General features: G+C 42.6%; 1 protein-coding gene across 1 annotated transcript in view; it reads right to left on the bottom strand.

The window, feature by feature from the left end:
* The window catches only part of LOC135939904 (uncharacterized), a 62,197-nt gene that overhangs the window by 5,617 nt on the left and 33,478 nt on the right, over nt 1-23,102 (bottom strand). Inside the window, exons 2-7 of the mRNA XM_065484513.1 lie at nt 19,034-19,217; nt 12,529-12,690; nt 10,314-10,497; nt 8,731-8,874; nt 3,069-3,181; nt 879-1,053 (exon numbers count right to left, since the gene is read on the bottom strand). Coding sequence (XP_065340585.1) covers nt 879-1,053; nt 3,069-3,181; nt 8,731-8,874; nt 10,314-10,497; nt 12,529-12,690; nt 19,034-19,127 — 872 coding nt within the window. The 5' untranslated portion in view covers nt 19,128-19,217. The remainder of the gene's footprint in view (nt 1-878; nt 1,054-3,068; nt 3,182-8,730; nt 8,875-10,313; nt 10,498-12,528; nt 12,691-19,033; nt 19,218-23,102) is intronic.

The following is a 23,102-nucleotide window of genomic DNA, read 5'->3' as shown; positions in this document are numbered from 1 at the left end:
AGAGGCAATGGTGCGGATATATTCCTTCCTCCGATCCATAAAAACGCCCTCGTCGAGTTTTTCTGCCAAGAGGGAAGAAAGTTTTGCTTGGTCGTAAAATCTATGGCATCCTCATTTTGATTGGGTTAAATGTCATGAAAATGTTCTTCTAAAACATGATACGCTGTGAAAATTACTTCAAATTATTCAAAAATTAAATTAAATGTCGGTCTTCGTCTTTTTTCCTCTTTGAACTACGCGGCTAAATTGAATTTTGATTGAAATCTTTGTGCTTTACAGGGTCTGTGTATTCTTTTTTCTACTTTTGAAGTACCAGTTTGAAGCGAAACCGTAATAAAACCCGATACTCAATTGAAACCAACACGGAGCTCGTAAATAAGCAGGCAAATTGGCTCCGACTGAAAGCGTGTAGACGAGCAGGGTAGTTTTAAGCCTCTGCCATTTGTCTCGCGAGGCTTGAAGTAATCGAAGAGAATTGTCATGCCATCGTGATAAATGCCAAGTTGCTTAATTCAATAGTATGCGACTTTTTTTACTTGTGATCTGCAGGGCGAAAACGATAAAATAACACATTCTTCAAAGGATATTACGCGATGGAAAATTGCCACACGCTGCCACAGGTTTTATCTGTCAAAATAAAAGTTTATTAAATTTGGCAGCTGCGGCGTGCACGATACTATCCACTCAAGACCATATTCACTTTCGCTACGCACAAGCCCGGCCCCTATCTTTATTTATTTTAGATCCGGCAGCAATTCCAGCCAAGGACGTTTTATCCTCGCCAATCGCTTTTTGTGCTTCACTGAATTTTCGAGAATCGAGAACCCACCAAACAGCCGCGTTTTTACATTCGCAGCGCCTGTGACTTTGGAACTCACTTGTAGGGCAGCAACTGATTGATGAATTTGATGTGGATCCTGGTGTGAATCGAGCTGGTGGTGATGAGGTACTTGCACAGCCTGTTGGGAGGGTAGACCCCCGGGTAGCCAGGGCTGGCCAGCAGACAGGAACGAGCGCCGCGGCACGCGTAGTCCTGGTACAGCCAGTCGCACTCTGCGAATTAGACGCCCAGTTATTCCAGCCACCCAGACACGCAATTAGAGACAGAAATAAAAAGCATCCATCCGGCAAGTCTTTTGAATAAAAAATGAGAGATAGAGCGCCAGCAGCAAAAATACGGCGGCGTGGAAATGCCTTCTGCCTTTTTAAGTGAATGCAACGAAATGAGCTATCATTTCATGCGACTAATACAGCGCATTTACCCGCATGGAATAATCAAAGTTAAATGGCAAAACCTAACGAGGTAAGATTGTCATCACGAGATAAAATAATAAAAATGTCCATGAAAGGTAAGGGTTTGATGCCCCTGATGAATCCTTTTTACTAGGATCTTTTTCAGGCGTTAAGGTTGGGAAGTGGATAATTTTGTAAAAACCCTAAAAAACACAAATATCGTAGTTTTTTTATTATTTTTTAAATACAAAATGAGGGTAAAAGCCATGCTAGATTTCGACCCATTAGAAGACCGTCTTTGACGAAGTTTCTTGAGCACACCAATCGATGTCTGAGGATCCAATTAGGTAAAGTGGATATTTTTTCTGACCAAAAAGTCCAGCGCAACGTGGGAACTTTTATTCCCGCCATAACAATATGAATGTGAGAAGTGCGCATGCGTCAGAGCTGGTTTGAGCACTGGCAGTGAGACCGAAGCTGTACGAATGACTTCTTTGTCACATACATGTAAATGCGTGCTTCAAATATAATTAATTAATTGAAAACCATGTTAACGAAGCCTCTTAAAATCAATTAAAATAATTGAAAAAGTTACGCAAGCAGCACTACAGCTCTAGATATTTGATCTCTTTACACGCGACTGCTTCAAAGGGCTTCCATTCCGTTATCATTTGCAAGAATATCAGATTAAAAGTACTGTGCAAGTCAAACGCGACACACAATAGACAAGCGACCGCACAGAGTCAACTTGCACAACTCGCTCCTTGCTCTCAACCATTCGCAATCTGTTTCAATTTGCCAGCAGCCGCGCGCTCTCGGCATAGACAAAACACTCTTCGCATCAGGCTGACTGAATTTGCACAGCATTAGATGCAACTTGTCGCAGGATAAATCCGCGAAACAAGCCAGTGTGTAAATGCAAATAGCGTCACCTTCAGCTCCGGCGTCACGCCGAGCGCAATATCAATTCATACAAACGAGCGTCGCCGCCTGCTGATGGAACAGAGACAAGGATATGCAACCGGCACGACCGGCACGAGCACCGAGTTGCATAACGACGCATTCATTGCGATACCAGCTACAACGCTTATATTTATTTCTCTGATGCGTGTGTAAATTATTCATATTTATGATGTTCGTAATTATTGAAGGGAATTGGGTCAAGTTACTCTATGCACCAGGTGTTCTCCTTTAAAGTAAAGCTGTACAGAAAATTGCGAAAAATCATTTTAACTTTACTAAAAATGAGGAAATGAGCTACATTTTCGTTCAAATTTGTCTTTCACGATTCATTTCACAACTTAGGGCATTTTTCTTAAAATTAGCTCACCGTTGGATAGAGAGGGATCAGACAAAAAATTATTTAATTTTCGAGAAATATGGCAAAATCTTCAACTGTTCCTCTGTCCTGATTGCGTTAATTTCACAATCAATAAACTCAATGAACTACTCTCCATTGTCAACAATGCAAAGTGTTCTCAATTATTGGCCAGTATAAAGTTCTACTTTAAGTTGTTAAATCCAGTTAAGCATCAAAGCTGTGTGCAGAATTGAACAAACTAATTTTGCTTCGTACTGCATTGGCCCGGCTGATGTATTTTTAAGCACGCGAGAGAGCCGATATTTCACCCAGAGAGACCTAACTAAACAAGTCTCTTTGGCACCCTAAATCAGCAAGGCTCGCTAATTTGTATCCAATTAGAACTACCGTTCTCGTTAGAAGTCGACACACGTGCTCTCTCTCTCTCTCTCTCTCTCTCTCTCTCTCTCTCTCTCTCTCTCTCTCTCTCTCCGAGTTTAATGAGCGGAAACATGCAACTAAGCAAGAATTTCACCTGTGTGCTCGACCCTCTGGCCGCCCTTCGGTTGCAATCCCAAGTCGGGATGATCAATTGGGGTGAAGCTGAAGTACGCCAAAAACTGCGAGCGCTCCGTCGATTCTGAAACACTAAGGGATATTTTTTAACATTTTTTGTTTATATGTGCATGGATTCATGGTGCACTTATACATTTTAAGGGCTAAACACCAATTTGTTAATAATAATTTTTGCTCAAAACCAATTCCTCCGATGTAACCCATGACATTCAGGAATTTGAATCGAATAAATAATTCTATTTTTTATCGCAATGATGGGTTAAGCTTTACGCTTTTACTGTAATTGATATCAATTAGTATTCTGTTAATTACTAAAAATAAAAATTTTAATTTGCTAAATAGCAATTTTTCCACAGCTGGAAAACGTTTTAACTTCGGGGGGATAAAATTGAGGACAATAGACGTTGGGGTGAGGGGTGAATACCAAAGAAACCATTCAGCTCATCAGGGTGAGTTAAGCCAAGTTGAACGGTGTGTAGTTTTTGCATTTCTGACAGTTAGAACCCGAGATTTGGCGCTCACAACAATATGTAAAATTTTGGGTTTTTCGAAATTAAAAATTCAATTTCTTGAAAACAAAACCAAACGCCACCTTGAAATCTTAACACCAGTTTAAACGTACCTTGAGACCACTTTTGATGCACGTTTCAGATTTTTAAATGGCTCGTGGTTTTCAAAATAAAAAAAAAACACCCTGAATTGTTCGAAAATTAGCCTTGGTGACCATTGACCTTGACCGATGACCTCAATTATGCTGTTATTAGTGTTCATTCGATCAGGCTTGATGCAAGGAGTTAAACGCATTAATTAACATTTCACCAATTCAAAAACTAGTTTTTGCATTCTAAAAATTCGCCAAGGTTTGAATTACATCGGATTATCTTGACACCACCAAAATCGTCCTGCGACCCAAGATTTTCGCTAATCTATAATCCGTCTTTTGATTGCCTTAATTTGTTTGCCAATGAGACGCAAAAAAACGAGAAGAAAAATGGATTTGGTGATTTATTTATTTATTTTTGCTGCCGCGGAAATGATGATGGTCCTACAATATTTTATTATAAAAGCCAATTAAACTCTAAAGAAAGCACGCACTTGATCGATGGATCCATTCCGGATTGAATTACGCTTTCGACAGAGGAACAAACAAGCCAGTGCTTGAAATCTCGCTGACGCACGAACATTCTTTTCCCGACCACGCTGGTTCTAAGTTTCGAAGCAGAGTTTATAGTGGCCCTGAATTTCAATATTTGAGCTGCGGAATTCGGGCAGGATTGAAAAGTTTTTAGTTGCGCGTCTCGTCTTGGCGCGCGGGTTAATTTGCTTTAAGAGTTGATTGCGCAAAAGGCACTCACTCAGCGCGCCGAGGCGGAGTTTTATTTCTCTCTCTCTCGAGATTGCCTCGAGTGTGCTCTCTCTCGCTCTCTCTCCCTCTGATGGCGCGCGCCGCGTGTATAATTACCGATGGTTTCTAATTACGGACCCCCAATAATGAATTTCCAGGCGCACTTGATCGAAATGATGAGCTGCGCTCCACTTCACCTCGATTATTTCTCGCTCACCGAGCACGCAGCACCCGCGCGCTCTTTCTCTCTCGTGCCTCCGATTCCTGATCATTTCAGCGGGTTCAATGACAAGATTAAGCCTAAATTTGGTTTAAGGCTTACTAATTTGATGCAAGAGTGAAAATCACATGGATCGCACTCAGTTTGAGTTGGTGCAATTTTAAAGTTAGGTTGTTCGTTGAACTCCTCTCGTCAAGCCCGATCAAATTAACACCAAATTTCAGGTCACCGGTCAAGGTCAAAGGTCACCAAGGCTCATTTTGTAACATTTCCGGGTGTTTTTTGGATTTTGAAAACCAACGACGTAATTTAAAAATCGAAAACGCCCCTCAAAAGTGGTCTCAGGGTACGTGTGAACTTGTGTGAAAATTCTAAGGTGGTATTAGGCTTCGTTTTCAAGTAATTCAATTTTTAATTTCGAAAAACCTAAATTTTTAAATTTTTGCAAATATTGTGAGCGCCAAATCTCGGGTAAGGGTAAGAAATGCAGAAACTGCACACCGTTTAACTTGCCTCGACCTTCCCTGGTGAGCTGTATGGTTTTTTGGGTGCTCACCCCTCAACCCATATTGACCTAGAGACAAAAAGTCGCGATTTTTGTTCTTTTAAATCTGAATTTTGAAAATTGATTCTCTTGTTTTTAACACAGGTATAGGGTTGTAATGCTATATTATTTAACACATTATTTGTTAATGGGTAAGACGGAAGTGATTTTCGAAAACGACACTCCAGCAACAAAAATATTAAACATCGATTTTCTTTTTGAGTATTTAAACCAAAAACAACTTGCCGGAAAGTTTTAGTTAGTTACCTGTCAAAATTTGAAAGTCGGAAAAAATATAAATTCAGAACTTTGAATTAGTTTTACTTTCCTACGTAAATCGCTTGAAGCTATTTTTTTTACGTTCTGTCATCAGTTAAAGATCATTTCCTTCGTGGGCAACATGTGTCAAGAGCAAAACTTTCCCACACAAACGACGAAATCGCGGAGTATCAGTGTTTATGATCTACAGCGTCAGATGCTACGTACAATTTGGTCCATATTGTTTGGAGACCCTGCATTGTAGGGGCAAAGTTTGCTGTCAGGATCAATTGAAAGAGGCCGCACGGTGTGTGTCCAGGCTGGAAATGCAATTGCGGCCGTGTCGGCCGCAGAGAGCGGGCGGGCCGACGGGCGGGCGAGCGAGCGGCCCCCGTGCTACTTGGCAGCGAAAAGCAATCAAACGCAGGGTGGAAATTCAAGACGACAGTAGCACGCGCGCCGCTCCAGCCACCAAGGGAGATGAGAAATTGATACTGCAAAAGATGGCGTTTAAAGATGGTGGCCGTGGCGCCGCCGGCCCTCCCTTGGCAGCCGTCGTGGCGCCGCACACCCCGAACGGGGAAAAATAAATGCTGCGCTCTCGCCCTTGCTTGCTATTTACACGCTTATAAACATGGCGGCTTAAATCATACTTAACACCCCATAACAGAAAGTGACTCGGCCCCGTTTCTCACTCGACGGGCCAGCAGAGGAAACTGCCTTTTTTACTGCCGCCGCGCGGCCGCCGCGAAATTATTGTGTCACCAATCGGGCTGGCCAAAATGAGGAGATAAGTTAGCTCTTTCCCCCAGTGCACGCCACGCGACAATCTGTTTTCTCTCACTTTATTCGTGATAAATGGGTTGTCCTCGAGGCGAGCTCCTCTGTCGCTTCTATCCCGTGTCTGCGCGATCGCATCGCCGCTGCTGCACGACGAATCATTTTTCTCTTTCGTCTCAGGCGTGATATAGCATTTTCGCCAGCACTCAACGCTCTCCCGACGTCAGCCACGTGAAATGATACACTCTGCGCGTCAGCTTGACCGGAATAGACTTTTATAGGAGCTCACCAAAGCCTTTCGGATTAGTCCCGGTCTTTAGACAGCTTTGATTCTTATTTTTACACTCACCATACGGTAATGAGATTACGGAACTATCGAGGTGCAGAGCAGAAATTGAACAGAAATCAGATCAAATTCGTTTCAGGCCTAGTGCATCCAATTGAAATTTTTATGATAGTTGGAGATTGGATATTTTTCCGACCAAAAAGTCGAGCGCGACGTGCGTAGCACAAGTAGTATAACCTTTTTTCCCGCCAAAACATGCGAGTAGGGCGCATGCGTCAGAGCTGGCTGGATCTGACAAAGAGGTCATTCGTGAAGGTGGTCTCTCTTCAAGTACTCAAACCTCAAACCAGCTCTGACGCATGCGCATTTCTCGCATTTATATTGTTTTGGTGGCAAAAAAGTTCTTCGTCGCGCTGGACTTTTTGATCGGAAAAATCATCCACTTTACCTGATTCCACCCTCAAGAATCGATTGGTGGGCTCAGAAACTTCGTCAATGACGATCTTTAAATTTTATTATACAATTAGCAATATTCATGAATAACCAGGAACACGACACACGAATAAACCTGTCTGAAAAATAAATTACCCACGGTATAGAGAGCGTCGGTTGAAACACAATAGTCATGTGCATCAATTTGCATAAGAAATAATAGCGTTGGCGGGGTGTAATGAAATATCTGGATGCTGTCGGCGGAGGGAAGTAATTCAAAAGTCACGAGACACGGCACACGCACAAAAAGCTTTCACATGCATGCGCAGGGCGCCAGACTTGCTGCGATTTGCATACGATTTAAAATTTGCGCCGATAACGACATTCTTTGGTCTGGCTGCTAGCTGCGTGAATATACCTGCATGTGTGACAATGAATATTCAGCGCTTGAATAATCGCCAACGGCGACACGCCGGCCGATAAGATTTTTTTGCCGCGTTGAGTGAGTGTTTGCTCGCGAGATTGTGCGAACGAACTTGATTTTTCATGCGGCGCAAAAGTGAGCCACACGGCCAGATTACGCGTCTGGCTCGCAGGCAGGCACACTTTTCTCTTGAGTAAAAATGCTCTGCCGGCTGAGTGCGAGCAGCGAATTTTCTCTGCGGGCATTTCCTGAGGTTTACTATTTTTGATGTGCCGAGGTAAAGGAGCGAAATGATGCTTTTACAGACTAACCGGAAAGGTTTAAACGTTAATTATTTTTGTGTTCTTTGAGCGTTGACAAAAAATGTACTTGGCTAACACAAAAAATAAGTGGGGAGACGAGAGCTCGAAGAGAGGCGCTCTATTTGGCAAGCCGGATAGCTAACAGCGAAGTTTTTCTATTTTGTTTTGATATAGCGGTGGATGCGGAGCGAGTGCCAAGACCAATCATTCTGAACGCATCTCGGTCGCTGGAGGATAATAGTCCTCATTTCTCAAGGCTAGCTATCTATATCTCAGCTCATCGTTAGTGTTATATCTATAATGATAGATATTTGCTCAAAAATTCCTTGAGATAAAATTTTACGGAAAAATAGATCCCAAATTTGTTCTAATTTTGAAATGCATGTATGGGGTGATTATTTAAGAGTGATTTTGGGCTAATTAAAATATTTTTAAGTCCTAGGTGATTTAATTTAGATCAGGGGGTTGACAGAGGTGAAAGTTAAACACCCCTTCAACCCTTTAGCTTGTCAGGGGCGGTTGATACGAGTTTAACGGTGGGTAGTATTTGCAATTCTGATGGTTAGAACTCGAGATTTGGAGTTTGCCGGAGTTTGCAAAATTTGTAAAACACAAAAAAATCGAAAATATCGTGTTTTATTGAGTTTTGAAGCGACATTTCTTAAAAAATAAATAGAACACTACTCTGAAATGTTCACACCAGTTCAAAAATATCACAGGACAACTTTTAAGCTCGTTTTCAAAATTCCAAAACCCTGACCCCATTTCCAAAATTTTTATTATAAACCAAAATTAACCGAAGAACCCTTTGACCTTGACATGGGACATACAATTTGGTGTTAGTTCAATTGGGCTCGGCAAGAGGAATGTAAAGCACATTTTACTTTGAAACTTGATGTTTCAAACATTTCAAAAATGAATACTTTGCAGAAAACTTTTAATAACCTGTCAATAACATTTCGTAACCATGGTCAATAAATCGCAGAATTAAAGACCTTACTCAGAATACGAATTGTAATTTGCGGCTTACCTGAAGAGCAGTGTGGCCGTGCCTTGGTCTGCAAACACGACGGCTGGAGGAGTATATCGCTCGTTTTGGCCGCACAGCTGGATATCGGAGGGCTTGGCAGTCATGTCAGTTCCATCCACCAGCTGAACAAAACCGCCGTGACAGCTGAAATATTTTCCTTGGTGTCAGATCAAAAACGGGCAGATTGAAATGAATATGTGTGCGCGCATATAAACAACGGGCGGGGGCGCATTTGTCATGCCACTCGAACACATTTGCGCGCGCGATGCCATTTTTATTGTTGCTTTTCATGTCGGGAAAAACACACAGCGACAGCGGACGCGCTAAAAGCAGGTGCTCTCATTTTTTACTGCGGCAACACATTGGGATGCGGGTGAAATGACATTTTATTAAAATTTAAGAGCTTCATTCTCGTCGCTAATCCGCCACTTAAAACTTGTGCCGGGAAAAATGCAATCTTCCCTCACGGAAATGTTGATGAATAAATAACTGCGAAACGAGGGCGTGCTGTTTGTCATTATCAGCGCCGCCAAGCCGTATAATGACTTGCTCGCGCACAGAACAACGTACCATTAAAATGGTTTTGCGCGTCACATGAGACTCGGCTTTGAAATAGGGCTTGTTCGCAATATATGCAGTTTTCCTTTGTGGCGGTCTATTGAAATTCGAATCTCTCCAAGTGCTTATAGTTAATAATACCTTTTAATGGAGCAGTGTACCATGTCTTCCATTTAACAAAGAAAAATGATATCACCAGGAGCATCAAGAAAACTCCTTATGAACATTATGCATTGAAGATAATTAAAAAATACTGCTCCATTTTTATGTTCCTATACAAAGTATCAATAATTTCATGATATCTTGCCACTTGCCACAAAATGAGGGCTTTTGAATTTTCTAGCAAGGAGGACGGGCGACGTTCACATCAATCGTCACCCATATTCTCTTTTTGTTTGGTGCTCATCAATAGGGATTTAGAATCTGTTGTAGTTTCCCCCGAGGTTAAGATTTTGATTTTCATGTATTTTTACTGTTCGCTATTTTTAGTTTCCTCTAGACAAAAATGAAGTTTTTTTTTGTTAAGATATATTTCCAAGGCTGTAAAAATCCTTTATAACCTATACTCCTGGCAAACCAATATCTTGCCATGCTCTTTTACGACTCTTTTATGCGTTTTAATTAAAATTTATTCGTCTAGATATTTTAATGAAATGTTCCATCGTTCCTTTCCTGCTCTCGACTTGTAGGGAATATAATGTCCACTTTGATATTCAAAATAAGAAACGCGAGCTGGCTTAATTAGAAGCAGAAAATGGCACATCAAGATCAAGTCAAGCACAACTTTCTTCGTCTCGCTCCGTCTCCCAGGCACACACTTTGAATTCCGCGTTCGTTATTATAGCCCTGCGAGGAAATTTGCAACTACAGGTGACGAGTGCCCAGCCCGCAGCACTGCAGATGCAAATTCCAGCGAGTTATACGCCCATATGCATACAATTTTAATTCCGCGCACCTCTCGCGTCACGATTTGCATTTCTTCCGACTGCAGGCTTTCTTTCATAAATATGTATGTGCGTATTTACCTGGTGCCGTTGAAGCGGCCGACGGCCTTCAGTCTGTAGATCTGCACCTCGACCCGCTGGCCCTTTTCCGGCTGCAGCAGGTACCAGCAGAAGGACGGGCCCTCCATCGCGGGCGACTTGATTTGGCCGAAAGTCTTGTTGGAGCGCGCCTGCAGCGTTCTCGCGTCCAGAGTTATGTTGCACACTGCGAAAAACAAAAGCAGCTTGCAATTTTAAAATAGGAAAAGTTTTTACATATAAAGAGGGCAAATGTGTATGCAAAGTGCTCAGCGAGCTGCAGTTTGATTATCCTCTGCTCGTTGAATAACATTAAAACGGCCGGCGTCATTTGAATTGAAATTAGTTCTCGCGCGCGCGTTTAATCTCAAGGAGCTAAAAACAACGCGCGAGCTGCAGGCTGTGGCAAAAGCAGGCGAATTTAAAATGAAGCTGAAGAGGAAAACGCCGGTTTTCGCACCACTCTCATCCCTATAAATTTTATCCGAAAGTATATAAAAGCATGTGTATTTTCATAATGTATGGAGCTGTTTCTATTTCAAATTGGTATTTTGATGATAAATTTCATCCAGCTGGGACTTGATTATTAGTTTTTTAAAGTGCCTGTAAACAGGTCATTTCACCGTGCGATGAAAAGTCGGTTATGACCACAACGTCAGGATACAACCCAAATAAAGAAGCTGTTTTCAAATGCAATTTCATTCAGCTCACATAATTTCTATCCTCGTTACAGTTCTCGTGCACATGAAACTAGGAGAGAGCTCTATGTACAGGTTCAATTGCATGTTATTACTTTTATGTTTTTGGTCATAGTGCTTATTCAAAATAGGACATTACATTTCTGTCGTTTGTAAATAGAGCAGTTTTAATTGCTGCACCGTTATATGTGTGCATATAAATTCGATTTCAAATGAGATTTTTTTGTGCAATTTTAACTGTTTACGAGCTCAGTTAGACACATCGTTTGCTTTTAACCCCTGAATTTTATATCTTTTAGTTGGGGTGGAAAAGGGGTCGACACCCTTAAACTGCTTCGGCTATCTAGGAAAATTCATAACGATTTGAACGGTATGCAGATTTTGTCAATCTAGCGATTACTATACCCGAGATTTGGTGAAAAACATATTTTCTTTCAGAGATACTGGCATAAAAACAGTTTGTCAACTTAATCTCGGGTTCTAAGGGTTGTATATGCAAAACTTGCACATCGTTCGAATTGTCTTTACGTCCCACGATGAGCTCAAGTGGTTTAGGGGTGATATACACTTGATTCCGTTGTGAAGTGAGGTGCAAACAGTAAAAAATTGACAAAAATAACGTTTTAAGGGTGCAAAAAGGGGGTTGAATGGGTGGCACCCTTGCGACTATTTCAGATTTTGACGCTTCTAGTTTGCCGTAAAACCAACAAAAATGGGAAAACCGGCTAATTGGGGCAATTTTACGGCACACAAAAAATAATTAATCAAAACTTTCTGCTGCGTTCAGAGGTGTTGGTGATGAAAGGAATCCTTTCTGAATGAAAACAGTAATATACGCGGCATAAGAAGCTTGTGCAGCCATAAGCATTTTCAAATATAAGCTCCGAAGTGTGAAGTAGACGAATCTGTGGTGCTCTCGCCGGGGGGTGGGGGTGATGATAATAATTAAACGCGGCGCAGCAGCTCCTTTAGCGCTTTATCATCTCGCGCGCGATGGAGTGTGTGCGCTGGCAAAGCTGCGCGGCATGAATGAATCCGAGTCCTTTGGATTACGACCCTAATCCTTATTTTATAGCTCTCTGCTCTCTGCTTTGTCATATTTTATCGCCACGCAAGGAACGCCGCCTCGCAAGAAATGTGGCGTGCAATAAAAGAGCAGGTTCGAGCTCGAGCGGCACACACATATTGCACGCAACTTGCCAGACTTCCGCGGGGCAGCGATTACATAAATTTCGCACGAATTATTGCGAAAATTTTGCGCTCTCTCTCTCTCTCTCTCTCTGACACACGGACATTCGCATTGTTATTAGTGGAGAAACGCTCGTAAATTTCATGCCCATTCTGTGCTGTCGTAAAATCTAGGAGAGGTAATCAAGTTTGGTTGCGATTTAACTCAAATTACCCATGCTGGAGGTTGAATCAAGCAAATTGCAACTTTAAAGACTCCTAACTGTCCTTTTTGCTATCTTATTTGGAAGTAATTAATGCATAACCTGGTATTAAAACAGAAAAAAACTTACTGTTAGAGCAGAATTTCTCTATGCCGCATTGTTGACAGCGATTTGGCGCTGACTCTCCACAGTGGCAGCCGGACTGTGGCACGCAGCACGCACAGTCACTTCGAGAAGAATCGAATGGGCATCGGCACCCGGTGCTTTCTTGCGTCCACAGGTCAACTTGGTCTGAAAGAGAAGGAAGAAACGATTTAAACTGGAGCAAACAGTTGCTTCGTATGCTATGGTAGAAATTTTAGACAAACTCTTGATGACGGCAAATTTGGAAACTTTGTCGTAAGTTGTCCGCATTAGCGACAAAGGAACGAGCCGTGTAAGCGGAGGCGTGAAAGCAAAGCAAACGAGCCCCCGATCGATTAATTTGGGTGGCGCCAAACTATTTCTAATCCCGTAATCATTACGAACGACCTTTCCCTCTCTCTCCCTCGGCTGATTCGAGCACCAGGGGGAGATGAGAGAGCAGCAGCCCAGGGGATGCGATTTAACGGCTAAAGTGTAACAAGATCAGCAGCAGGCTCCACTGGCTCTGGCTCTGCGCTCACTCGCACGTGTTAAAATATTTAGTCCGGTGTGCAGCGGCGTCAACAGCATCGCCGTTTTAATTTAATGATTCGCGCAGGCAGAGCTGCTGCGAGAGCGAGCAACTTTGTTGATTAATTTGTCTCTGCTCTTGACAAGAACTGCGACGCGCCGGCTTTCGCAGCTGCGCTAATAATGCGGATCCGAGTGTTTATTTGCTCATCCAATACTCAGCAATTAGCAGGGGACGGATTCAACCCCTTCAGCGTTGCTCTGATGTCTCGTTTTTTTGCGGCAAACTCTGCCGTTCATGCCAAACTAAACAGTCGGATCAAAATTCAATAATATATCTTCCCTTAATGAGAGGAAACATATACAAAAGAGTTATTTTGAGTAGCGACTAGCAGTTCTATTCATGATTCGTTTGAACAACAAGCACGCATCAACTGGTCTAGCAACCCTTTTCACTTATTGAAACCAGCCTCTTTCAACGCGCTCACCATAAAACATTTTATTCAGTTTTTACAAGTCCATCCAGGTTGAGGACGCAGTTATCCTCTCAAATAATCTAGTTCGCAGCCCACAAACAGACGGTCTACATTATGTATTATTTCAGCCTGTTTGCAGAACGGATTTTGCAGCCACCGCCGCCGACGCACGCACTGCACGGCCCGAAACTAAATCGTTTTATGTGGTGTTGACTGCGAATCCTCTGAATTTCGGGTTAGTTTGTTGTTGTTGCTGCTTTTAATGAATATTCACGCCGCAGACCAAGGATAACGCACGTATTCAAATTTCGGGGTATGTTTTTGAACGCTCTGTTGATGACTAGAACAAAATGTAGAGGAAGTGATCAAAGTCCCGGAAATCGGCTCGGTACCTCTAATCGCCAAGCGTCAAAAGATAAAATACAAAGGCAACTTTGACGTGAATTGACTGATGATGACGTTGATGTATATTGTTAATTGATATGTAATATTTCATTGGCAGATGCCAGCAATCAGCAATGCAGAATAAAGGGTCCAAACTAGAGACCTTAAGCAGAGATAAGCACTTTGAGAAAAGTCGCCGAAAGCATTTTCCCCAGATTAAGTGCCTTTGTTCTGCTACCTATGTGCATGCAACCAATTATTTGGTGTTTTCTTGCAGCTAAAGAGTGGGTATATAACGATTATGAATCGTAGAAACCCATTAAAAGTAGATTTATGCCGATTAAACTACGAGTGAAAATACCCCAATTGGATACAACAGACAAAAAATCCTCGACGCTGATTCTTTGGTATCAAATCATCTTTTAATGGGATTCTGCGATTATAAATCGATAGACCTACTCTTTAGCCGCAAGAAGACACCAGAAAATCGGTTGCACGAGCATCGGTAGCAGAATATGGGAGGAAAAATGCGTTCGGCGACTTTTCTGAGAGCGCTTATCTCTATTTAAGGTCTGTAGTCAAAACTAAAACTAATTTTGAATATGATATATTGCAAGTTGTTTCATTTTTTAATCGATTAAATGAAGTACCTAGACAAAATGAAAGTTTCTTGTAATTAACAAGAAAAAACCTGGCGTACAAGAGCGGCGCAATAATTTAAAACTTCCTCAACAAGTTCTCCCCCGCTCGTCATTTGTAGTTATGATGCAGGGGTGGAGAGGAAGTACGCAGAATGCAGTCTCTTGTGAAAGCGCCGTCTCAGCATGATGAAGAATGGGTCAAGCAGAAGTGCACTTGAAAAGGCCTGCCTGCGTAAAATGCAAATTTCGGCGGCCATGCTGCTGCTGCTTCTTTTGTGCGAGGAAAGAAATCCAGCCTTTCATTGTGCTAAGACGACTTTCGAGTGCTCTTTAAACTGCGCACCAAGCTCGCGTGCCGTGAAATTTCATTGCTGCTCATTTGGTCGAATGTAATTTTTCCAGCGACGCAGAAAACGAGAAACGATGTTTTTGCAACTAAAGCCGGACTAAACAACCGCTTCTTTCTCTCTTCTCGTGCGTGCAAGGGAAATCTCTTTTCGCGGAATGAGCAAATCTCGGCTCATTAGCAAGTTAATCGTGCGCAAAAGTTATTTCCACGGATTTGCATTGCAAGCGCACCGCATTAGCCACGCAAAATTAAATTGTGAGCAGATGAATATTTCAACAAGTTTTCCTAGATTTAATCTTATCACTCTGCCTCGTAATGAAACCCACGAAGTTATTTTTAAATAATGGTCTTACGCGAAGTTAAACTTCCAAAATTTCTGCAATTTCGGATGTGAAGAAAAAATTCATCTCGGATACCGCAAGTCACGTTTCGAAGAAGAATTGCGATGTCAGAGGCCGTAAGAGGCAGATTGAAAAATAATCCGGCTTGTTTGGAAACTCGTGAGCCCCGATAAAAAATGTCATCGCCGCCTGCGACAAAGGCAATTTAACTTTGCCGTGTAACTTGCTGAATAGCTATGAGGAAGACGACTCGCTCGCTCGCTCTCCATCTCTCCATCTGGCCTGCCATAATGCACGCATAATTCGAGCCGACACGTCTTCTGTTTGCCATCCATCCATCCATCAATCAATCAGGCGGATTGCGTCACTGCGGCCTGCATTTTAAGTAGCAAAAGCCCCCCGTGCGTGACGAAATAATGTTCTCTTGAGGCTGCAAGCAAGCCCGGCGGCAAGGTCGAGACCCTGTCGCTTCTGTGCTGAGAGGTCTGTGCACGACACCTTTCCCTTCGCTTCATTGATTTTTGCGCGGCTTTTGAATGCAAAACGCTTCTTTGCACTCGTGCAGCCGTCACTCGCGAAATGTGCTCTCATTCATATCCGAAACACGCGCGCAAACTGTCTGTTTTTCTTGCATTCGCCGCATGTGAAGTGGAAGTAATCGTCACTGGCGCACCAGCAAACATTTCCTGCCGCTGAGACAGCCTCTCCATTCCTCCTGACGTAGGTAGAGTGCGAAATGCCTGATTTCTCACAATTAGTCTACATGAGAGACCATCACGGTTGCAGGATGGTTTACCCCACTCAAAAATGTTTTATATTAAGTGTGTCGAATTTCCAAATTCAGATATGAAAAATCAAGACGATTTAAAATATTCTCTTTTCGACTCGGGGGATGAAATTTTAACCAATATAATAGGGCACCGCAAAAAATATTCAGCTCGGTTTTTGCATTTCTGTCGCTTAGAACCCGGGATTTAGAGCTCACAAATTTGGCAAAAATTGAAAATTTTGGATTTTTTCGAAACGAAAAAAAATTGAATTTTACACAAATGAAGCTGAACACCACCATGAAATTTTTGAACAAGCCCACACGTAGCCTGAGACCAATTTTGAGGGGCATTATGGATTTTTAAAATCCCAAAAACACCTGAACATTTTCAAAAATAACCTTTTGTGACCTTTGACCTTGACCGATATCCTCAAAATTGGTGTTCTTATGATCGAGCTTGGTGAGAGGAGTTCAACGCAAACCTCACCTTCTCAAAATGTGATGCACCTCCCAAACCCCATTCTCTCCAAATATAGTCTTTTGTTTGTACAAAATGATTTCGATTAATTTGAACTGCAACGTCAAATACATGAAAATTGAATCGCACTTGAAAGCTCTGCAAAAATGTTTAAGTGCTTTGCGGTGATGCCGCAAAGCAAGCCGCTCTCGAATTAAATTTGAAGCCACGCGCACATCGTGATAGCAGCAGCGAGAGATGTGCAGGGTGCGATTCGCGCGATGCTGGAGTGCCGTGTGTGTATTCTATGCATTCATAGTGGTATCGCGCGCGAAGCAGAGCGTGATACATGTCAGTGTCTGCCGACGTTGATGATACTCGATTGCGATGCCTCTCTCTCCCACAATGTGCACATTATCATGCGAAAGCGGCGGGCATCACAATGCCCTCCATTGTGCCGCAACACAATTTGCAATCAAACCTCCATTGACCCTGTTCAAAGGCGCGGGCCGAGTTATTTGCCCTCGCCGCGCGCTTTTTTGCACTGCAACCCCCAGTTTCGTTTGTTCGGCACCAAAAACGGCAAAAACGAGCGCCGAGTGCGGAGAGCCGGACAGGCTGATGTGTTTTATTATTTATCCCCTTTCTCTCTCGCTCCGCAGCGCTAATTATGACGGGCCGGACGAATTTTCAACGCGCCGCGGCCCAACTGTTTTGACTGCCAAATTTTTTCACAATGTATAATTCAGAGCTCTGTCACGTCTGGCCGATCACACAGCCTGAATCCGTTTTTATTTTTTGCCCCTTCCACCATTTGAATAATGTTCCAACCCTTTTTAGCTCGTCATTAATTAAAACTGTTTGCCGCGTCGATTATTGCGCCGCTTCATTTGCTTTCTGGATTGATTAAATGAGCTAATCGGACTGGCATCGAGCACAATTTTCTTTGCACTCACGTTGGCACTTTGAGCTGCCGTTTTGCGGGCAAAAACTAATTCCCAAAGCGGTGCCAGCCTTAAACCGATGAATTTAGATCTATATACAAGCGACTTTTGAGCAGGAAAATTAGAACTCAGTAGATTTAAACTAAATTTTTGGTAAAGTTGATTACTTTCCTGGTAGGTGAGCGTGAAAACATAATGAAAAATTGATTTCGTTGCCGTACAAATATGCCAAAGCGGAGATTGGCGTGGTATCAAATTACGACCCAAACCAATAATATTTATCTTTCATCTCTCCTTTTAATTGAAGGTTAATATTATTGTTACGAATAGAAAATAAATAAAGGGTGTGCGTCCATGAGAGGTTTGACATCGTCTGAAATTTTGAAATGTTTATGTTTGGTAACTAAACTAACTAAATTAAGTGTAACTAAACTATGATATTCAGATGTAAATAAATAATTAAGTTTGCCAGAATGGTTTAATGCACCCTTCCCGGAAAATCGCGGGGTGAAATCTGGAAAAAAGGGCATTTGAACGATCCCAAACGATAAAAGCATTCAATACTTATTTGTGGCCTCTTTAACGTCGCCTGACGGGCTCTGTAATGATCCGATTTGCAAGTTCTGTGCATCGATGGACTAGACAAATTGAGACCTTTCAGAATATGTGCAATTCGACCCTTTGGAAGTCATCAGGACTGTGATTTTGGGCACATCAAGGTGATTCCTGAGCCCCCTGATGGCTTCCAAAGGGTAAAATTGAACAAATTCTGAAAGCTCTCAACTTTTCCATTCCATTGATGTGCATATCTTGCATATCGATCGAAGCAATACAGAGCTCGTCAGGCGTCGTTAAAGTGGCTACAAATGCGAATTGAACGATTAAGACCGCTTGAGGGCTACCCTGACGCCAGATTTAAATTTCTTACCTGTTCTGATAGTATTGTCAGATCTCAGGGCATATTCCGAGGGTAAAAATCAACCAACTGTGTGATTTTTTCCTCAATACTCACCCAAACTAAAAACATACTTTCTCGAAACCTTATTTCCATTTATGTTTTTAAATACCGTCTTTGACGAAGTTTCTGAGCACACCAATAATAATAATAATTTATCTTTATTGTCTTTTGGTGAGGTCATACATCAGATATGATTACATTTCTAATTATACGCCCCCCCCCCTATTGCAATCGATTCTTGAGGGTCGAACTAGGGAAAATGGATATTTTTCCGACCAAAAAGTCGAGCGCAACGTGCGTAGCATAAGTACAACTTTTATTCACCGCCAAAGCAATATGAACGTATATTCGAGAAGTGCGCATGCGTCAGAGCATGTTTGAGCACTTGCAGAGAGACCGCCTGTATAAAATGACTTCTTTGACAGATCCAGCAAGCTCTGACACATACGCAGTTCATATTGCTTTGGCGGAAAAAAATTTCGCACGTCGCGCTGGTTTTTTGGTCGGCAAAAATATCCACTTTACCTAATTCGACCCTCAAGACTCAAGAATCGATTGGTGTGCTCATTGTCAGAAGCTTCGTCAAAGACGCGGTCTTTAAAAATGCGTTTTGTTCACTGGGAAAAGCGTTGTGAAAAATGAATGTTTGTGTTTCGCTTACTGTTGCTGTCCAGGTAGATGGGAGTCCAGTGCACCTCCAACGCGACCGTCTCGAGCACCACAAAAAGCAGCAGGGGCACCAGATGCGGGGGCATGACGGGGTGTTTTATCGATGCTTACAAGCGAGATGAATTACCGCGGCGGCAGCAGCAGCAGCAGTAGCAGAGGCCTGGCATGCTTCCTACCTGTCAACAGTTCAAACAAAAGGGTTGGTTCACCCGTGGGAAGCGGAACAACTGCAAATATGAATTATACATATTATTATTCAGGCGGGCCGAAAGAGAAAAAGGAGCCCAGCAGCATGTGTATGAATATCCAGCGCTTATCATGCTGGAATATGTCTTCATGTTTTATTCAACCGCCAATTTCTGCCAAGCAAGCCGTATTGACCTGCGGCAACGCGCGTCGATACCGCACCAGATTTGTGTCCGGTCTAAGCTTTTCCCGGCGTTGTTTGGCCAGAGACAAAAGCTTTTGATTGCTTTCGGCTCGTGTCGCCCGTCATTCTCGCGCGTTTGTCACATTTCACGGCTAATTGGGCGTTTGCGGCGGAATGTGCGCGTTTGCTGACACTCGCACCCTGTCGAAACGCGAGCAATTAAAATCTAAACAATTTAACACGTTGACAACTGAAACGTGCAACGACGAAAATTGGTCTAATTTGGCATTGGAATTTTGAAATGACGCAGAAAATGATTAAAAATTCATTCATCCTCGTGCCGAGTCTAATTACTTTTGGAGGGACTGAGACACCAAAATTAAAATTCATCAGAGTTTTAATATCTTCGTTCTCATCAAAGGGATCATCCGCTCTGAGAAGTTTCAATTAAAGGGGAATTCTAATTTTGTCGCATCCTCTCCCGTATAATATTGAGTTTTTTTTATTCTTTTTCAGCGAAATGAGGTCGTTGCGTGGGAGCTCGACTCACACTTCCACATCCGGAGGATTCAATTTTTGCAATAAGCGCGTGGCGTGTAACATCCGCCGCCATTATTTGAGCCTCATTGGCGATGCGGGGCGGAGTGGCGGCGGCAGCATATCATCTTTTTATTACCTCTCGGGGATGACCTAATGATTTTCTCCTCGGAGCGAATATAAATGATGTTGCGGGGCAGAGGCAGTCGAGCGCAAGGTGGACGCGATGCATGCGACAAATGAAGACGCCTTTCTGCTCCGCTTCCTCCTCCCCGCTGACATTTTATTACTTCACGGTAATAAATTTCGCGCTCCCATGCAAACTTTATATTGAAACGAGATGAAATATCGGCAGCATGGGCAAAAGTTAGCCGGTTTTTCATCTGGTGCAGGAGGCAACGGCCCTGCGGGGTTAACCGAGGATGAGTATGTGAGCCGCGAATTTTCCAGCATTACAATCGACTGATTTATCGCATTTTGTGCCTCACAAAACCAGGTTTGCAATTATATTTGTAGAACCGCAGCTTTAAAATCAGGCAGAACAATGTGAAAAATAAATCATAAATCAGCGATTTGAATGTTCCCGTCAACACACAATCTAGAAAAATCCTAGCAAAATTTTAACCGACACCCACAGGGTATGTTATTTTTATATTTTACAACGTCCTAAAGAAAAATGCAGTTTGTGATGCATTTAACCATTTAATACATATTTATGTATAATTAGATTTTAATTGCAGACCTCTTGCAGTTGAAAGTCCTTGAAGGAAATCCAGGACAAGTTGGAGGGTACCTCAAGGTGCGAACGTTTAATTGCACGTCCAAGTCCTTTTCCATTCATTCTGGTGAAAGCGCAACAGCAGCGCGGGTATGGCGCTTATACAGATGCAGTGTGAAAGAAGCTAAAAGTACGCATTGCACGCTGTGCGCTGCTTTTTGCAAGAGCGAATTTCAAAAGTGGGTTAAGTGTGCTCTTTCATTTTCTAAATGCGAGGGTTATACAAACCGGGCAGATGAATGGCTGGGCGCGGAGGGTGCAAACAAACCGTGCATCACGCGCGGGGCGTGAAAAGACGCAGAGCATCAGGGAGTCATTAAAAGTGTACCTTCGCACACAAAACGCCGCTGGCCTAATTAAGCATTCACGGGCCTCGTGTTATTGTGAATTAAAATTAATGCCACTCCGTAATGAGGCGCCATTAAGTGCGCGTCCCTTTATCATTCAAATTCTGCACCGGGCAGTGATAATAATCATAATTATTTACCCCTCTGGCTAGCCTCCATTTCTGCCCGAATTGCACTGCGCCAAAATTTTGCATAATTTCACAACCATAGCTTCTTTGTTGCTCTGTCTCTTCTCAGCACAACGTAAAAATAAATTAATCTTTTTTCACCACAGGCAATCGGAAATTTTGGCAACCAGCAATCAGAGACAATTTGGATGGAGTAGCGATAAAAGCGGAGATTGTGCGCTGTTTGCCTCTGTCGCTGCGAGTGGAGGGGGTGAGTGCGTGTTTTTCACCCCCTCCACCTGTAAAGAGCGCAGGAAATCCCCATTAGATAAGATACTTTATTTGTTTTCATACCTCAGTACAGTAATTAAAGTCCCTGAGTATTTACAAATAAGTCACACCAAAACAAACAAAGGCAAATAAAAGAACACATTTTAGCTTTGAAACATAGTGCATACATTCCATCTGTTTGTAATAAGAAGTGTAAATGTTTACACTGTGGGTATGAAAATGAGAAATTCATCTAAATGATAGAAATTGTAAGAATAAATAAATGTTTTCAGCAACTTCTCGCACTCTGGATAGTGAGCTTCATTTCGCACCTGCATTTCGCGGTAATTTCCTTGCTCTTGTTATTAAAGGGCTTGGAGTTCGAATTATGATTTCAAAGAGTAAAAATTAAATTAATTCAACGCCGGCACCGATGGTAGCTAAGAAAATCCACAAATTTACTGCACAAACGCTGAGCAATCTGATTCTGAGAACGCAATTACGAACGGGTATCTCATTGAACTAGAAACTTCATCCTATTGTCCCAACTAATCCCTCTTTTTGTTTATTTTAGCTTTTGTCGGCGGAGCAAAACACGTTTTGAAAAGCATCTCTTGGGAGCCTTTAATTTGCTCCAGCAACGAAGGCAGGAAAAAAATTAAAAGGGTGTGTGTGTTTGTGTATTTCGCCGTCTCGGGCCGTCAACAGACTGCGCAATGAGCCTCGCTCGCTCGCTCGCTCGCCTTTTTTCCTTCAGCGCGCGGCTTGTAATAATATGAATGTGTACTTTTTAGGTCACTGCTGCATTCTGCATTGCCGTCTCACGCTTTAATTAAAACCTTATCTGTCTCAACTTGGAGCAGAGTTTTCTTTGCAATTTGCACTTGATCCTCCCTAGAAAAGAGAGATGATGAGGCGCGTGAAGCAAGCTACTGATAAACAAGCTTTGTGCACTTCTTGTTTGTTCCAAACAAACAAGTGGCAATGAAATACAAGCAGGAAAATTACCGATCGCATAAAGAGAAGTTTTACGAGCTGTTTTTCGTTTCGTTCATTAACTCAGCTATTTTTTATTTGTCAATTAGCTAATTAATTCGATTAATTTGCAAGTACGTTTTAAGCTTGCTTGAGAAGATAACAATGAAATGTTTTTTTTTCTAGACTCAATTAATTTGAGGAACAACCTGTGAACTTTCCCTAAACTCACCGGGTCCCATGATCACAAAATGTGAGGTATTTGAGCAGTTCGGAGATCTAATACTAGCTACCCAATGTCAGAGATGGCAAAAAGTGGTTAGTTTAGAGACTCGAAATGCTCAAAATTGCTCAACGGGCTGGGAGGCGCACCGGCGCCGACTCGCTACTTGCTGGTTTGCACCTTTCCAGCATGCGTGATTTGGCTTCACGGGACGAATGTCTAGCATTTCAATACAGTCCTCGGTGCGGAGGCAAGTGGCCCTTGAGTGGACTGGGTCCCTGTGCGGCCTGCTGCGCCCATGTGATCCGTTCGCGGTGTTATTGGGACCCGGGTTTCAGCATTCGTGCTAGTGCAGTGCGCGTCCTTCCCGGTCCTCCGGTCCTCGGACAGGGATAAAAAGAGCAAAAAAAATCCAAAAACCAAAGATTGTCGCTCCTTGACAAAAAAAAACAGA

The sequence above is a fragment of the Cloeon dipterum genome, chromosome 3 (assembly GCF_949628265.1).
Source record: "Cloeon dipterum chromosome 3, ieCloDipt1.1, whole genome shotgun sequence".
In the NCBI taxonomy this organism is placed as follows: Eukaryota; Metazoa; Arthropoda; class Insecta; order Ephemeroptera; family Baetidae; genus Cloeon; species Cloeon dipterum.
The sequence above is the reverse complement of the archived record's forward strand: the minus strand, read 5'-3'. Positions and strand labels throughout refer to the sequence as shown.